This window comes from Streptopelia decaocto, assembly GCF_964273445.1.
Source record: "Streptopelia decaocto genome assembly, chromosome: 1".
In the NCBI taxonomy this organism is placed as follows: domain Eukaryota; kingdom Metazoa; phylum Chordata; class Aves; order Columbiformes; family Columbidae; genus Streptopelia; species Streptopelia decaocto.
Window position 1 is genome coordinate 197,857,401 of NC_138663.1, and position 18,198 is coordinate 197,875,598.

Genomic DNA, 18,198 nt, shown 5'->3' on the forward strand with positions numbered 1-18,198 from the left:
GATGGATTAAAACAAATATGAAGAACACCATCCATCATAATTCTGTTTGTACTGAGTGTGTCATGGAGCTGAACTAAAACTACTTATGTATTACATGTAATAGGCTTATTGGAATAGATTAATTGTATAAAGAGAGTGTCTAAAAAGGCACAGGTTATAGGAAATGCAAATAAAACTGCATGCTATTATTAGAACTCAGGTTGGCAACAAAAAGCAAACAAAAACTAGGTTGCACTGAGTTACTGAACAGAGACCTTCAGCACTAGTATTGTCTCAAAAATAAGTTCATGGAGCTGTCAGCTCAGTTCCAAATACTTATTACTGGTAAGAAAAAAAAAATCACTTATATTTCAACTTTGAAAAAAGTTGAAACTTTTTTTTTAAACAGAAATAATCACATCTTGACAGAAGAAGCCTTTTTCAGTGGCTGAATTTCCAGTGCTAAGGTGGATTAGGGTAGATTTCCAATGCTAAGCCTGACATACAGATGTATTTTAAAATCTTCAGAATGCAGTCTGCCTATGCATACAGTGGTTTTGTACAAAACTTATCAAGTCAGAATAACACTGCAGACTGAAGTAAAACTTCCAATGGCCTGCACTGCCGTACATATTCTTAAAAAAAGGAGGTGAAGGAAGAAGGCGGCACAGAGCAGGATTCATCCACACAAAGCTGTCTTTGATGATAAGCAAACATCCAGCTTGTTGGGACATGTTAAAGATACGGACAAATTCTAGGTCACTGCTCTAGGGAGATCAAAAATTGAACCTTACTCTATAAAAGCACACAGTATCATCCAAGCTCTGTTAGACTTGAATTTGATTCCTGTCAGTTTACCTTTTACTCTTATAAGCTTCTTTGATGTACACGACAATCCATCAGGCAGTGAGCGCTTTAGAAGCTAGAAATCTCTTCTTTGAAGCTCCAAGTGAAATAAATCAGCTGTCAAGCTTCAAGAACTCTGTTTTTTTCTTAGCTGTAAATGCCTGTTTAATGTCTAAACAATAAAATGTCTTTTCTTTGCTACATTTGAGCTACAGGTAAAAAGAAAGTTGTCTTTGTCCTCAGGCACTTCATTTTTAAATGCAAAACCGTATGTCTTTAAAAGTTATTGATCAGTTTTAAGACATAAAACTGAGATACTGTATATTTAGTTCAGATGCATAATATATGCACAAGTTAACTTTAACAGCCAAGAAATAACATGTAGAATGCCAAAGAGCGCATGCACACCATTCATTTTCTGTCTCTTTCCAAGCTGGATACATCTGAAGAATGTATGTAGTTTTATATCAGAGTAGAAGCCACTCAGAGGTTTCTCTCCCCTATTTTTATACGTCAGTAAAATTAAACCTCCCCTCCTGCCCCCCTGCTGCAGGTTAGTGGAAGACAATGACCAAATACCAACCATCTTTGATGACAGCCCCCTACCTATCACAATGTTGTCGGGTGAGGATGAGAAAACCTTGCTAGGGAAAGCAAGTAGCTCAAAGCTTCTGTCCAATTATTAGTAACTCAGTCAGGAAAAGGGAAATACTGAAGGGAGAGGAGACTGGCTGGAAGGCCGACCCAAAGAGTTTGTGGTGAACGGAATCAAATCCAATTGGCGGCCAGTCACAAGCGGTGCTCCCCAGGGCTCAGTATTGGGGCCAGTTCTGTTTAATCTCTTTATCAATGATCTGGATGAAGGGATTGAGTTCACCCTCAGTAAGTTTGCAGACGACACCAAGTTGGGTGAGAGTGTTGATCTGCTGGAGGGTAGGAAGGCCATACAGAGGGATCTGGACCAGTTGGATCATTGGGCTGAGGCCAATTGTATGAGGTTCAACAAGGCCAAGTGCCGGGTCCTGCACTTGGGTCACAACAACCCCAGGCAGCGCTACAGGCTCAGGGAAGAGTGGCTGGAAAGTGCCTGGTGGAAAAGGACCTGGGGGTGTTGATTGACAGCAGCTGAATATGAGCCAGCAGTGTGCCCAGGTGGCCAAAAAGGCCAAGAGCATCCTGGCTTGTATCAGGAATAGTGTGGCCAGCAGGACTAGAGAAGTGATTGTGCCACAGTACTCAGCACTGGTGAGGTCCCACCTTGAATCCTGTGTTCAGTTTTCGGCCCCTCATCATAAGAAAGACATTGAGGTGCTGGAGAGAGTGCAGGGGAGGGTGACGAAGCTGGTGAGGGGTCTGGAATACAAGTCTGATGAGGAGCAGCTGAGGGAACTGGGGCTGTTCAGCCCAGAGAAAAGAAGGCTTAGGGGAGACCTTATCACTGTCTACAACTACCTGAAAGGAGGTTGTAGCATGGAGGGAGTTGGTCTCTTCTCCCAAGTAGCAAGGGATAGGACAAGCGGAAATGGCCTCAAGTTGTGGGAGGTTTAGATTGGATATGAGGAAAAAAATTCTTCACAGAGAGGGTTGTCAGGCATTGGAACAGGCTGCCTAGGGAAGTGGTGGAATCACCATCCCTGGAGGTGTTTAAAAGGTGTTTACATGAGGTTCTTAGGGTCATCTTTTAGTACTAGAGTTAGGTTAGGTTATGGTTGGACTTGAAGATCCTGAGAGTCTCTTCCAACTGTAATGATTCTATGACTTTATCATGCTATGACTTGAAAATAGGTTTTAATATGGGATATGCTTGGAAAAGCCTACATTTGAGTTCCAGCATTACACAGATATTTTAAAAAAATACTAACAAGTCCTACACTCCCTTCTTCTATTGCCAACTTATCTTTTTAGAAGCAACTACTCTTTAATAACCATCTTTCTTCCTGTCGGGGATTTTGGGAGAGACATGGGGGCTGTGTGGTCTGAATGTAGCCATTCCGAAGACGGATTATAATCCAAGTTTCTCACGAACAGGAGCTAGAGCACTCTAGCTGCTGCACCACTGCCCAAAAGCATTACTGCAACGACCGCAATGCCTTGTGGTAAAGTGATGGAATTTCTGAATCCCGGAAATCTTTTCAGGATTAGTCTGCTGGGGGAAGAACATTTTGATGATATTAAAAAGGCTTATACTCAAGACTATCTGAGCCGTTCGGTTCTGTGAATGCAGAAGTTCTGGGTGTGCGCAGAGGTGGAACATTAGGCAGCTAGTAAATTTTACCGGCAGAAGTTCACACAACTATATACTTAGGAATGCACAAGTTGTAAAGAACATATTCCTGTTTTAGACCCTTAAATACTTCCACTTACTAGGCACTTAAGTGTTTTTTTTGCAGACCTATGTTGTTTCATAGGAAGCTGGTGCATGTTTTAGTATCCCAATGAAAAGTGGCTGCAAATTAAAAATAGCAGAAGAATTTAGACGATTCAGTTTATGAAGTCTGCTGAATATTCTCCTCCACAATGAACCAAGCTATATCATGAAGACATAGTTTTTGACACATATTTTTAAAGTCTTGCACAATTTCTACTTATTGAATTTTTCTTTTTTTTTTTACATGCTCCATTAAAAAAAAAAAAACCACAAATTGCCCCTCTATATTCATAATACCATATTAAATATATAAGTATCAATATAAAACGTTACTGCAATCAGAGCACAGAATGTACTTACCAATATTAATTTCATCATCAGTTTCAGCATCTCCAATACACTCGAACTGGAAATCTTGTAAAGACTGCGAAAATTTTTGCACCGCCATGGATAAATCTAAAATTCAAGAAAAAGAATAAGAAAATATCAGAACTACTCCACTACCACTTCACTGGAGCAACGTTCCATTAATTTCTGCATGAAACATTTTTATGTTTACACAGCTTCCTCTCTACTATCTTTTTTGGACAGTGACTTCATTCACATTTCAAAGTGAAAGTACCTGAGATATCCCAGAGACCTATGAAACACATTGATGCCAGATTTCAAACATTAACACGGCCATTATGTTGACAACTGAAGAACTGTTATACTTCTTGAAAAATAAGAAATTACTATAAGAAGTGAATGTCTAGTGATAAATTGCATATGTAAGTAGACCACCGTTTAAAATGTTGCAACATTAGGTTCCAGATTAAAATAAAGATTATGACAGTTTCTTTTGTAAAAATTATCAAAATAATTACATTCTAACTATTCTGATACACTAAAACATTATAGTGTTATGTAAAAGCTTTGTAAAAAGAAATTGAAGGGAAGAAAAAAACCACGTTTGCCTATCAACTAAGTTGTCCATGTATTCTGAGCACTATTTTCACTGAATTACACAGAGTGGACCTTCAGATCAAAGAAACATCAAATCAATCCAACTTCATCTATTTAATGGCACACACAGAGATGAATGTGATAACTAATGAATTTGGTGAAGACTTGACATTGCTACCAGTCCAGATGAGCTCAGAAAAACAGCAACAATTCTCTATGTCCGTGATCAGGGGTGTCAAACTCATTTTCACCAGGGGCCACATCGGCCTCGTGGTTGCCTTCAAAGGGCCAAATGTAATTTTATGACTGTATAAATGCAGTAGTAGTTAGTATCTATTTTATAGCTAGGAAAATTGGCAATTAAGATTCTTATATCTGCTAAATCAAATCAGAAGTCATGCTAAGGATAAGTCATGAACAAAAGACAAACCATAAATTCTGGTTTAAAAGCATCATGTATCTATCTCCATCCTTGCGGATATCTGGATGTGGCCCTGGGCAACGAGCTCCACATGGCCCTGCTTGAGCAGCTGGGCTGGGCCAGACGACCTCTGGAGGTCCCTTCCAACCTCAGCCATCCTGTGATTCTGCCATTTCCTCAACCCTCTGTTATTGTAAAGCCATAAATACTCATTTATTCAATACTGGACACAAAATTAGAAAGCCAACCTTTTTCCTGGCAGGAATAAAACCTAGCACATAAACACACAAATTGGCCTAATGTCCCAAATCAAGACGCACACACAAAAATGTGTCATTTAAATTTGGACAATTTCCAATAGTAAGAACCATTCCACTATCCTGAATGAAATAAGCGTTGAAAAAAAAAAAAAAATCTTTAAAACACCTCCAAATAAGAATCCACACAGTAAGGTGACTGATTTTTTTTTTAAAGGTAACCACTATAATGCAATAGAATCCCTACGAGGAGTTTGCACCAGCCCTGTATTTACCCAGTGCCTGCTGATTTCATATTTTTACATGCAGCTTTAGAGAACATCAGTCCAACAAGAGAACCAGCAGTCTTTATACAATAGAGACATTAACAGACTTTTTTTTTCTTGTATTATTAAGGATTTTCATATGCTTACCTGATAAATAACTGTGGTGTAAAGAACTGGGTAAACAAATTCTGTATCTTTTTGATAAAAAGCAAGGAAAAGAGGAAAGAACGCATCCTTGCTGAATGTTTCCTACTGTACTCTGTTAACAAATTAGATGCTAAACACAGTGTTTCTTGCTATTTGTATAAAAACAAAACCAGATTTTTATAGGCTGAAGCACTCCACTTCATGCAAATACAGCATCATTGATCTCTAAGTAACTGATTGTTCCAGTTTTTAGAAAGACCTAAACTTGAACTTAACCATGGCAGGATGCTTTTGAGTTTAATGGAAAGAAACACAGCTTTATTCTTGGCTCTTCCACCAGGTTACTACACTGTCCTAAACCGTTTCTATAGAATTGCCGCATAGCAGTTGATACCAAAAGGAACAATATGGCCTTAAGGTGATTGAACAAAAAAGATTCTATATTGCAAGTACACTGAAATTTAAAAATTACCCCTCACTACCAGGAATGCAGATTTATTTCCTCTGGGCAGTCTAATAGCCGTCCACAATGGCCAGCATCTCTTTGAATGTGAAAGGAAATGAGGGAACGTGGACTCTCCCCATCACTCGTCCACACGTGCAGGGCGCAATGGAACAAATGTCAAGGGAATAGGAAACAAATGATAAAAATATCTAAGGTGGAGTCTCCATTTTATATCCCAGATTCGTCATACACAGATGCTGCTCTCTCTTTCACTGTGTCAGCATATCCAACAGTGTTAATGCTTCTATGTTTTGAACGTGAAGGAGGCAGGTTTAACCTAACTCCAAAATAGTGGGTATGAAGAATGTAGTAAGAATTACAGAGCTCATTACATAACTAGATAAAATAATCCAGAACAATACTGTTTGGAGATTTCTTACTCTATATAAGACCTACTCTAACAACCTGAAAGTATTAGAAAATACCATATTAAGGTTAAAGCTGTTTGGTGTAGCAAGGAATAAAATTAAGTTCCAAGACAAGATGTTTCTTGTGAAAGTAATTTACAGGTTCTGTACAAAGTTAATTTTACTTGAAAATATAAAAAAATATTCTTCTCAGAAAATTCCAGCTTACTTGGACAGCTTCCAAGAGGCTGTAACACAAGTTACTCTGTGAGAACTCAAAGCTCAACATCACAGTTGAACCACCAACACTGGATGAAACAGTGCAATTAGTTACATTTATCAGTTTATTTCCTAGGAGCATCATCACTTTACTTGATTATAAAATTCACCTCATCACAGAAAGGACCAGTTGTGCAATAAGCAGGCCTCCTTTAAGAGATACAAAGACTCAAAACTGCACTAAATCAGGTTGAAAAGCAACTGCCTCTTCAATCAAGCAGAGGCAAACAATATCACTACCATCTTATCTTGTCTGGACAAAAAATGAAAAGAGCAGAGAGATGGAGCAGAGACCTTATACAGTAATAAATGACATCTTGTAAAGCGGGACATCCCAGAGTCTTAATGTCCCTGAGAGCCCTCAATACATCTTGCTCCTTCCAGTCATAGTAAGGTAAATCATGCCAAACAAATCACATCTTTATCATTGCAAGCTATGTGGCATTACAAGAGTCACTCTTATTCAGCTTCTAATATGTACATCTTGGCAGTCATGTCCCTCTTTTCATGGAGTCCACATGAACTAGGATATTTCACTTAGCCCAGCACAGAAACTCTCTTTTGAATACAGTCATCTACTCTTGTAAGTTACTATAGAAACCTTATCAGCTTTATTGACTGACAGTGCAACTCTACCATCCAGGAAAGGACAGCTGCTCAACAAGTCTCAATGATACCATAAATGTTGTTGCCCCTGCTCTTCTGTAGGCACTCAAGTAGAATAACCTCTCCAGGTGCCAGCAGAAGAGTGCAAACGCACCCTGTTATCCCTCCGTTGCCAGAGGGGTGAATTTCTAACCAGCAATTCTGTTAACGTTTATTTTGACAGTACTCACCTGCACCTTCCCTGTTTTCCCCAACTCCAAAGGAGGATTCAGTTCAGATTTGCAGTGAGCCATATAGTCAGGAGTAACCATCTCACACTACTTACAGTCAGTGGAAAGAGATATTAATAACTGAGACAGAGTAGCCTGTTTTAGTAAGGGCTGAAGCAAGTCAGCTGGCCAGCAAGGGTTTTGGTTTGTTTTGTGGAGCTCTGACAGAGGAAGTACTAAAAGCAGCAGACTACAATGTGACCGGAAACAATAAAAGGATAATTGCAGTTTAACCACAACAAAGTAATATAACACTGCTATTACATATGGATACATATAATACCAACCATCAGCATCATAATGCTAATGAAAGAATAATAAAAGTCATCCTCCATTCAGGAAAGTCACAGAGGAATCAGGAAACACGTTACTCTATTGTTCTTCTTCCTGAAGGTTTGTGGTTTTGATCAAACTGCTTAGCACATATTTACTCAATAAAAATATGGAAAAAACCTCCGCATTATCCTAGAAGTCAGGTTTATTTAACATTCACTTTGTTTCAAATTGTTGAAAAGGAGGATTTAATTTGAACTGTAATACATTAACTTATTTTAGGCTTCGGATAGGGCCTTACATACTGGATATAGGATGATAAAATTATTTTTTAAATTATAAAATTATTAAAATCCCTTTGTATTACTAGAATCCTTCTTCAACTTTCTTGTACTAGACTTGTTGAAGAGATCATAAAATCAGTTCTTTTACAGAGCTTTGATTAGGAGGAGAGAACAATACATCACACCGAAGTGGTGAAATGATGGATGTTATTACCTGAAGAACAAAAGAACGAGTATCTTAGTTTCGGCACAGCCCTTCACAACAACAATCAAGTGCTACAGATAAGGAAACTTGACAAGATTTCTGTAAGTTGGTAAGCATGAAGGATTTTTTTTGGTTGGGGTGGGGAAGGTTGTAGTTTGGTTTTGGCAGTCTGATTGGCTGGAAGAAAAGAAGAAAGCCCAAGCTTTTGACAGCGGTCAAACAAGCCTGAAAAGCAGAAACTTTATGCACTAGCAAAGGACCCATATCCCTGCCCTAATAACAGTCTGCAAGAAACTGTCCTCAGCAAACACATCAAAGCCGAAGTCTTTCCACTTGTTTGCTTACAAAGATGACTTCATTAGCAAATGGAGTTTCAATAACCAATACTCTTCCTGACTGATGTCAATCACCCTGGAAAAGCTTGGTATCATTCACTGGGTTAATAAAGAAAAACAGCAGTTGAAACCCAGTGAGAAGATTAAACACGCCTAAATGAACTCCTGAGCGCCAGCTGGAATGCAGCAAACGGGACTTCAAACAACAGACGCTCTGGCCAAAATACTAACAGCAACATATCTGGTGATCTGACACAAAGCTAGTTGTTACCGTGCGGCTTCAAAGCCAGCCGAGCAAAGGGGCGACGGCTGCGCTGGCAGGATATTAGAGGCAATTCTTCCATCAGCTGAACCTCAGGACAGTTGAAGACTGGAAAGGAGACCACGTACAGTCTCCTTCAGTGTTTCAAACCTCTGGGCAGTTTTGATTCTGCTATCAGATATGACTAGATGCATTGCGGTACTTGATGAGCTGTATCATCTGGTTCTGCACTGATATACAGGTTTATTAAAATCCAAGCCACTCAATGGAACTGAGCATTAAGGAGCCATAATATGCGAGTAAAACAGCAGAAACTGAACAATATTGCCAAAGTACTTGATAAAACAGCATGCTAAAATGCAGAGAACCATTTCTCTAGCTCACTGACTTTCACTCCTCGGTACCTGAAAATGAGTCACTGTTGTAATTTTTTGGTTTGGTTTTTTAATCACTGTACAAATAAATTTATTTTCAAGTAGATTTATAACAGAGACACTATTATTGTGAAACAGCAGCTATGAGCATGATTTGCAGCATTCTTACTGCACCAAATGACAGAAATATTTTAAAATTCAGACAAGTGAAAAAGGCCTTTCAGTATTAGAAATACCTGTAAAACAATATTTAGCCAGAAGAATACTTGTGAGATACATGTCTTCCTAGGTAGATCATGACACACTTCTTTACTATGAAGATGAACCAGGAACTGCCTTGGTTTTGTTGTTTTATATGAGAATGAGCTCCAGGGAGATGAGCTATATCAACAGCCAGAAATAAGCTGGAGGAACAAGAACACCCCACTGAGAAGCACTGAACTTCAACAGCTTCTGCGTTTGCTACAGTCAATTTGATTGTAACTAGAACATGTCACAGTGGGACATCTTTTTCCACATCATAGACTGTAAACACAGCAGCTGGCAGTACAATTATATTTAGGCAGTATGAATTATTAAGTTGTTAAAAGCAGTGATCATACAAGACTGTATATTGCTACTATATTTCAAATTTCTTCCTGCCTAAGGGCTTTCTCATTAAAAATCCCAGCTTCACAGTTGGTCTTCATTCAGTAAACAGCACCAAAATGCATTTTCTTCACAATTTTTGCCTCTTTCCACTCTTTGTCACTCACTACTGCTTTAAAACGAAAAATAAATTAAAATCAACAGCCATAGGTAACTGTCACACAGAAAATCTTCCACTATTGTAATGTATAGCAGGTCAGGACAAACACAGGGACCTGTAAAGGACGTTAGCATATATCTCAAGTACTGCAATTAATTCCCTCAGCTCTACATGAAGAGAATTCTGGATTTTGCTGCCAGAAGAGGTAACCTCAGCTTAATGAAACAGCACCACCAGAACACGTCCATACCACCTGTAGTTAGAAAGCAACTTAAAATGCATGTTACTATGCCTTTAAAACATGAATGAAAATCTGTAGAGTCAGCTGATACCGCTTCTGCCATCTTCAGTTTCAAGTGGCTTTCAATAGTAGAGCCTTTCCTACCACTCATGGTTCACGGATTATACCATTGCATGAGATATTGACCACAGCATTTCTATTTTTAGAAGTCTATTTAATGGCATATATACACACACATGTTATTTCCTTATTTCTCAAATGCATTAATTTGTGTATCAAATTAACTTCTCCAATTGTCACAGGAAAACTCTTTTTTTTCGCACATTTCTGCAGAATAATTTTATTTGGCAAAACACAGAGCAATCTGGCAGAGGAGAGGTTATCTGCAGGGACAGATGGAGCTACTGCTGGCCACTTGCCATAATTCCTTCTGAAGAAGCCACAAGAAAAGACCACAAGTGAATACAGAACCCAGTGCCAAAGGTTTTGCAGCAGAAGGGCCATTACTCTCTATTGACACAGTATTTCATTGTTGCTATCAATGAACTCTTTATCCTCTTTGCTATTTTCATCAGTGTGTATTCTTTGCCAACTTGCTATTCATGGAACCATAATAAGCAACTAAAATAAATAACTCCATACACCAACAATCCCACATCACTTTTCCACCTTAGGCTCAGTGGTTTGCTCTTAATTTCAGGGAAGCTCATTTCTTCCTCATAATCTCCAGAGAAAGGACATCAGCAGAATATGTCAACATGTAGCCCATGCATTGCTGCATTCCTCTGGGGTTAAATAAAGTGCTACAGCAGTTTGAAATTTTTCAGTGTCACCTTCTTACTCATGAATATTTCCATGAGAAATGTGCACAATTTACTTTCTCATTCTAGGAAGCACTGAGAAATCCCCTTGACCAAACGCCACAAAGTCCCCACTTTCTTAACACTATGAAGCAAGAGCTATTGAAAAGTCGGTATCTTCTACAAACTTCATAGCTATTCAGACCAACATTTTTAAGTCCCAACTTCCTTATGTTACAATCTTGTACAGTACTTTGGGTATTCTTACAATGTATCTATGTTTAAGCACTAAATCCAACACATTCTTAAAGAAGCCACCCCAAGAACAATATTGACATTTAATGAGAGAGGGATTTTTCTTTTAGGTCACATTTGCATGCTTACTTGATAAAATCACTGATAAAACTTATTTGACAAAACTTCCCAGAAACATAACTGGTGAACCAAATAATGTTATACAGTCAAAAAGACAATGTTAGGAATATTCCATCCCTCTTTTTACTGTTGCTCTCCTTACCCCAACTTAATTCATCTGTAGATGTGGAAACCTAACTTTATTCACTTAATCAGAAGAACATAAATAAGTGAATTGTAGTATAGTATGCTGAAGCTGTAAATTCTAGACAATGACTGAATTGTTTCGACTTTGCATAGTTATAAATATGTGAAATAATGAAAATGCAACAAAAAATGTATGCCTTATGGCCATCAATGTGGAGGACACCACACCGTGTATAGTGCACATCTGCTTCTCTAAACATAAGGCATATACATAACTTCATAACCGCATGAAGTGGTGACATTTTATTTTGTTTCAATACTCCCAATTCTTGTATTTGATTTCCTTACCTCATTGCTACAGAATCCTTTCTTTCAGTATTTTCATTTATAAAGACTGTTCAACAATACTGCTGTATTTGGTTAGAAACCAAACTGACTATGCAGGGAATTACTGGGGTCTATACCTTCCAATCAAATCATTTTCACAAAATTCATGCAACAATAAAGCCTTTACAAGTGACTAATCACACGGTTAAAAGCAGAACAGAAAATTTTCCTTTGCTACCAACTGCATTTTCTTTAATACTTTCCACAAATATGGCTAAAAGTTTCAGAAAGCATTTGGTTTCATTTTACTTTTGAAATTAAAGATTGGCTGTGGGGTGTAACTCTGATGCTATTTCTAGCATAATATTTTATTTTTCTAAACTACAGTCAACCAAAACATTTCTATAAAATGCTGGTTTTGCAGATATGCTTATTTTAATTCAGTAAGCTTTTTGGCCAAGACCCACAGTAAGAATTCCAATATTTCCAATACTGGAACAGTGTAATAGTTCTTCTCTGTTAGAGAAGATTAAATCTTTGAAAACAAACTACATTTCCCTATTTTTTCCATTCACAAATAATCGAAAATCAGTACTCACCACACTCTTGTAATATTTTCCCTGTGTCTGTTGATAAAACTGTACCATAGTTCTTTATCAGGAAGATCTCAACTCTTTAGCCTAACTTTTTAACCACTCAGTAAAGCGCATGAAACATACCTGAGATGAAGCTAGGATTATATCTGATCTATATCCTCTTTGTTTAAACATTTATCTGACCTTCGAGTTGCTCACTTCGGCTGAGGGCTGTATTCCAGTCTTTTCCTAAGCCTACTGCCTTTCAGTACATTTTGCTGCGCTTTCCAGAGAGACGCAGCTTGCTGGTCTTCAACTTCATACGTACATACACCAAAAGAGTATGGATCGTGGTGGCACACAAGATGTTGTAGCTGAGCCACATGATGGATCTTTTGTTCACGTAGTCTTTGTCACACGTTAATTCTCACACTACAAAATTGTATTAATACTGGTTCAGGTGCAACATCTCAAGTTGGTGTAACTCAAGACTGCTCTAAAATCTCAGGTGTGAGTGTACAACCTCCTTCAGATGTAATGTAGATAGCACACCAAGGTAGCAATTCAAGGATGCACAGCTACGTAGAACTGTTTGGCCAACTCCAAGCACTGCATGCATGCCAGTTTTCATCTCTTTTTCAAATACAATTAATTTCAAGTTTTTTTTTCAACAGTCATTTAAATGACAAACAACTTAAAACAGTAGCCTTGGTGTAAGATTACACAGAAATCCTAAAGGACTGGAAGAAGCCAGAATGTTAACTTCTTCCCCCTACACTTTTTATTTTCTTGTTGTTAGTTTTTACTACCTTCAACTATACCATTCTACTTTTAATTTCTGCACAGTTTTGTACCGCTCCACTATCCATCCTAGGTTCCTCAGCTTTCTTCCCTGTAAATTTGCTTTGACCCCCAACATCCTTTCTCTTAGCTCCTTCTGGGGATTTTAAATGCTCTTTCATGATCTTCCACATTCTTCCCCCACCCCACAGATGTTTATTTCCCAGAACAGTGTCAGCCTTTTCCAGGGAGCTGGGTCCACAGCCTTGTCTTTCCCGTCCCCAGCCTCTTCCATTGAAACAGGGTTTATCAGGCTTGCTGCGTCATTTCTCACAACTCCCGAAACATCCCAGAGATGGCGAGCAGTGAGCAGGCAGAGAAGCACCACAAAAAAGGGCAGAGAAACTAAGAGCAGATGCTGCCAGAGGTTGAAAAAGCAAAGAACGACTTCCTGTCTGGCAACCAAGGAGTTGCCAGAAAAAAAACAAACGGGAATTCCCAGATTTCCAGTGCAATGTAAAATATTGGTGCACCAGACTGTCTTTCAGTAGTACTTTAAAATACAGTTTTCTCTGTTTGTTCTTAATCTCACAGAGTATCCAGAGAATTTTTTTAAATGCATGTGCCTATTAACAGACAGTGAAACACAAAGCAATATATGATAACATATTTAAAGCCTATGTTGCAACACATTCGTAAGGAGCCACAGGTCTGAGTACTTGGGCAAGATCAGTTCTGCCAGTTCTGTGTTGCATATGTGTGTGTGTAGAATGAGATGCAATTTCCCCACTACCACCCCTACCCACATATGTATCCAGTGGGTAAAATAAAACATGGGGTTAGTCAGTTCTGGTATGAACAGAGAGCTATTAAGAAACTGCTTCTAGGAAAAGCAAGAATAAATCACTGCAGTAATTATCACGCAGATCTTCAGCTGTAAAAATTTCTGCAATATATCTTTAAGTGCTTTTATGTGCCATGATTTTTACATTAAGTAGATTCCCCTGTTCTGCGAAAGAGCTGCTGGAGGGAGAATCGGTCACATTGGCCTGTGCGGGACGGCGGGGGAGGGATGAAAGGAATGAAAGCAGTTATCAAGGCATTTGTGAGTAGTGAGCTCTTGGAACAACATTAGAGTCGAGGGTCATGGGAAACAGAAGCTTTGCTCACCCTTCTTCCTGGCAAAGTTTTCTGCACTTGGGCAACAAAGTAGAATGTTTTGTAAGAACAGAAGGAGGAGGAGAGGGGGGAAAAAATTAAAATGTGTATATTTAGCTCATTAAAGAAAAAAGTACTACGACTTCGCTTTAAAGGAAATGAAACACTTTATATATGAAATTCTTTTGGGCTCTTATAGCTCAGGAATACACTACTTGATTAGATTCCTTTGATCAGACAACTAATATCACAGTCACATGAACTTCAGTATTGCACATGGTTGTGTGAGGTTTTTTGCTAACAGACACACACAAACAGATGTAACATTTGTTTAGAGAGTCAGATATACACTTCCAGACGGGGAAGACAGAACTGAGACCCCATATCAAGCAGGATTTTGTCAAGTAAAGTTAAATAGGACTAAACATCTTTACCAAATTTGGCCTAAAGAAGTTTCTTGCATTCAAATAGTCTATCATAGAGCCAATTCACTACAGCGCTACTTCTCACTACTTCGGGAGAATGGATACTCAACACATAAGTTTTATATAGCAAACGAGCTTAATATGCTAGCTAAACCCTCTTCTACCTTTAAAATATGAAAGGAATTCAGAAAATGCAGAGATGAGAGCCATGAAAGCACTTAAATGCCTTAAAGATAAATTTCTGAGGGTTTAAATTAAATCACTTGCAGTATCCCAAACTCAGAAATCTGATACCAAAATACTTACATTTTAATAACAGGAGAAAAAACAGCCAAATGAAATATGCTTCATTAAATAAAGAACTGCACAACTACAAACCTGTTTCACCAGGTGAGCTCCTGTTCTTACACCTCAGGAATCAAGAGTTCCCAAGGAGTTTGGAGTTAACTCCAATTTGCATGTGACTGTTTCCTTAACACTTATGAAATAGTTTTTGTATCTTAAATACTTGGCAGTCTTATCGCTTTCAGCCAGAGATGGAAAGATGAACCCTATAAAAAGCAGTAATCATATAGAGTTTCTCTCTATGCATGAAACTATGTCAAAGAACACGCTCTTCATTTGCTACAGGAAAGAGAATTATCCCTTACATTCATTTCATTGGACACTTTTACTTAATTAATTTCTCAGACAAAAGCAACTTTAATGATCTTCTGCTGAAGTCTGCCTAACTTTTATTAAGTCAAATATCTTGTAAGAAGGACCAAATAGGTTTTTACATATTTCATCTACTGGTTTTTTTCAACTTTTAATTCTCTGGAATTTTGTTCTGCTTTCCTGTCAAGAAAAGATTTAGGAACATATGACAACATCCTCTTGTTATCTTCCTGGCAGAGTGCTATCCTTTAATTAATACTCTTACCATCCATTAGTACTAGTAGTGTTTATATTACGGCATGCGTAATGAGTTCTGAACTAACTATTATCACTCATGTATGAGACCTTTGTCATTAAAACAGATAAATAATAACTAGGTTGTTTTATTACTCTATGCTCAGGTCCAGGCAAGAAACAAAAATATTAGTAATTATTTGAAATTTGGAAAAAGAAGCAGAATTATCATTAACATCATTCCATCAACTCATGAGAGACCTGCATTTAAACATTATATACAGATTTTTGTCTTATTCCTTGACACCATCCCAGAGTATCTGGGAAAAGCACAGGGAAATGAGGTAAAGGTAAATAATGGTAAGAATATCTTGTTTAAAGAAATGCACTCAGCCACCAGCCTGGAAAAGACAACTGGGGAGCCCTAAAAGTTGTACAAAACTCACAAGCATTACAGAAATGGTGGCTGTCTCTTCCAAAGTGAAAACAAAAGGGCATTCACATAGCAAGAAATAAGCTCAAAACAAAGAAAGAAGATGCTTTTCTTCGTAAAATGCATACTGAAATCATGAGGCTCCCTGCCACCGGATGCTGTGGATATCAAAAATTCTATGTATGTTCAAGAAAGACCTAGACAAGTTCATAGAAAAAAAAAAATCCACTGAGAGCTATTAAAGCCATAATCCTTCGCCCAGGAAATCTTCAAGCCTCAAACCGCCGGGGACAGCGGAAGCTTCCCCACATTCTGCCGGTTCTTATCCTCCCCTCAGCAGCCCGTGCTGTGCATGAGAGACAAACCAGCTCCCAGCACAGCACTCAGCTGTATCTAGAGACAGGATATAACACCAGATAAGCCTCAAGTCTGACCTTGCATGGTCGTTCTTCAGCTCTCTGTAGGAAGATTTGGATGTGTATGTTTTACTATAGCTTGAATAACTCAAGACACCATTAGTTGATGACCACCATCTGTTAGCAGGATGTTCTCACTCTCATGGATGAGCCAATACGCCACCATAGGTAAGCTCTCTTTAGCCACCTATCTAGGATCACCTATTTTTGCAATGAACAACAACAAAGGAAGAAGAGCTGACTTAACACTGCAAAATCAAGGATCACGAAGATGCTCTATCTTGCTGGTTGAACCATGGGAGATGTTCTCCAGGGGAGGAGTGATGATGGACAGCTGGAGGCTGTACCATCTTTAACTGCTCCAGAGCCAGAGGAGGTGGACCACTGTGCCTTTAGTCATATTACAAGGCTGTAATTCTTCCGGCAAAGACTTGTTTATTTGTGCTATGAGGTATGCTAAGCATAACTTTTAACATTAAGAATAACTGCATTAGCAAATAAAGAGCTGTCAACAGTTGATATGGGCTACCAAGCCCAAATGGCTTAAATGAAGACTGATTATACAGCTTTACTCCGTTCACACATGTATTATCTTCACCCTCCTCCTTCGAAACTTTTCCTAACTTACTCTTAGCATGTGGATGGCCACTATGTGGACAGCTATTCAATACTTGATTTTCTCCTCAGAGTTCAATATTGTTCTCTCCTCTACTCCTTGCACTATGGCTTACTGCATACCATCCAAGTCCTCTAATAAATACAAAATTATCTCAGCCTTCCTGCAATCCAAGTCTAGGAAGACAGTAAAAGGAGGATATGTTCATGTCATACAGAGCATCATTACCTTATTTGACAGACGGAGATGCTGAAAACAAGACTGCCCAAGGCCACACACGGAACTGGTGATTAGGCAGAGCCCTGTGGGTCCCTGCTTCGTGCCCATTATTCCAGATGCCATTCCTTCAGAGCAGGAGATAGTAACCAGAGCTGGAAAGAATGCAGCTCCTCACACTTCCCAGTCCCCAAAAGAGCTGCAACTTTTTTCTTCCAATGTGGCATAATTTTTAAAAGTAGATTTTTATATTAAAAGGAGAAAACAAAATCCAAACCTCATTACAAAGTAAAAAGCAACACAATCTTGTTTTGACCCATTTAATGCAGCCCCTACAGAACGCCCAGTTACTTCAGCTGCAGCAGTTAGTGGTGTGTATCTGTTTGCAGTCAGTCTCTAGGAAAATGAGGAACACACCACAAACAAACATATTTGGTTACTTAACAGCCACTTGCTAAACTTTAGTTAAAACATCTTTAAAAACACAAAAGAAGAATGGAACAAGAACAGGACAGAACAATTAAGGTTTGCACAATTAAGCTCTGATATTTCTTAATTGGAACAGTTTACATTTGAATAACTTTAATATAGGGTTTTTGCATAAAAAATGTTTCCATTAGTTTTCAGGTCCTACAGAATCTTATTTCTCTTTCGCAAAATCATGTTAATTCCCATTAATTGAGATTAATTCCCACTAAGATTTCAATCTAACCTCATCACAGCTCCATCTCAAGAATAAATGCTCAAGGGAATATTGAAGAGATGGGAAATAGAGAGCTTCTTTGCTTGCATCTAAGTTCTAGGGGAAGTCCAGATGGGTCTTCTCCAAGAAAATGGGAAAATTTCCTTCTGAAAAGATACAAAACAACACTAAAATAGCTGATAACAATGCTTTTGGAAAACATCCACCAATTTTGTTTTTGCATACAGTGCAAAAGTTTTAATAATTAAAAAATTCATCGGGAGGATGAAGAAAAAGATCGAAATATTCTGAACCTGAAGCAACTATTTGTAATGAAATTATTAATAAAGCAAAATTTGGTGTTTAACCAGAGGACTGTATTTTTATGCAAAAACTGACTGCAGAATGGCCCTGACATCAC

At 38.3% G+C, this 18,198-nt stretch overlaps 1 protein-coding gene across 1 annotated transcript in view; it reads right to left on the minus strand.

Annotated features, from left to right (window-relative positions):
* Positions 1-18,198, minus strand: part of ARHGAP42 (Rho GTPase activating protein 42) — a 163,518-nt gene that overhangs the window by 125,351 nt on the left and 19,969 nt on the right. The window contains exon 2 of the mRNA XM_082051268.1: positions 3,554-3,649. Coding sequence (XP_081907394.1) covers positions 3,554-3,649 — 96 coding nt within the window. The remainder of the gene's footprint in view (positions 1-3,553; positions 3,650-18,198) is intronic.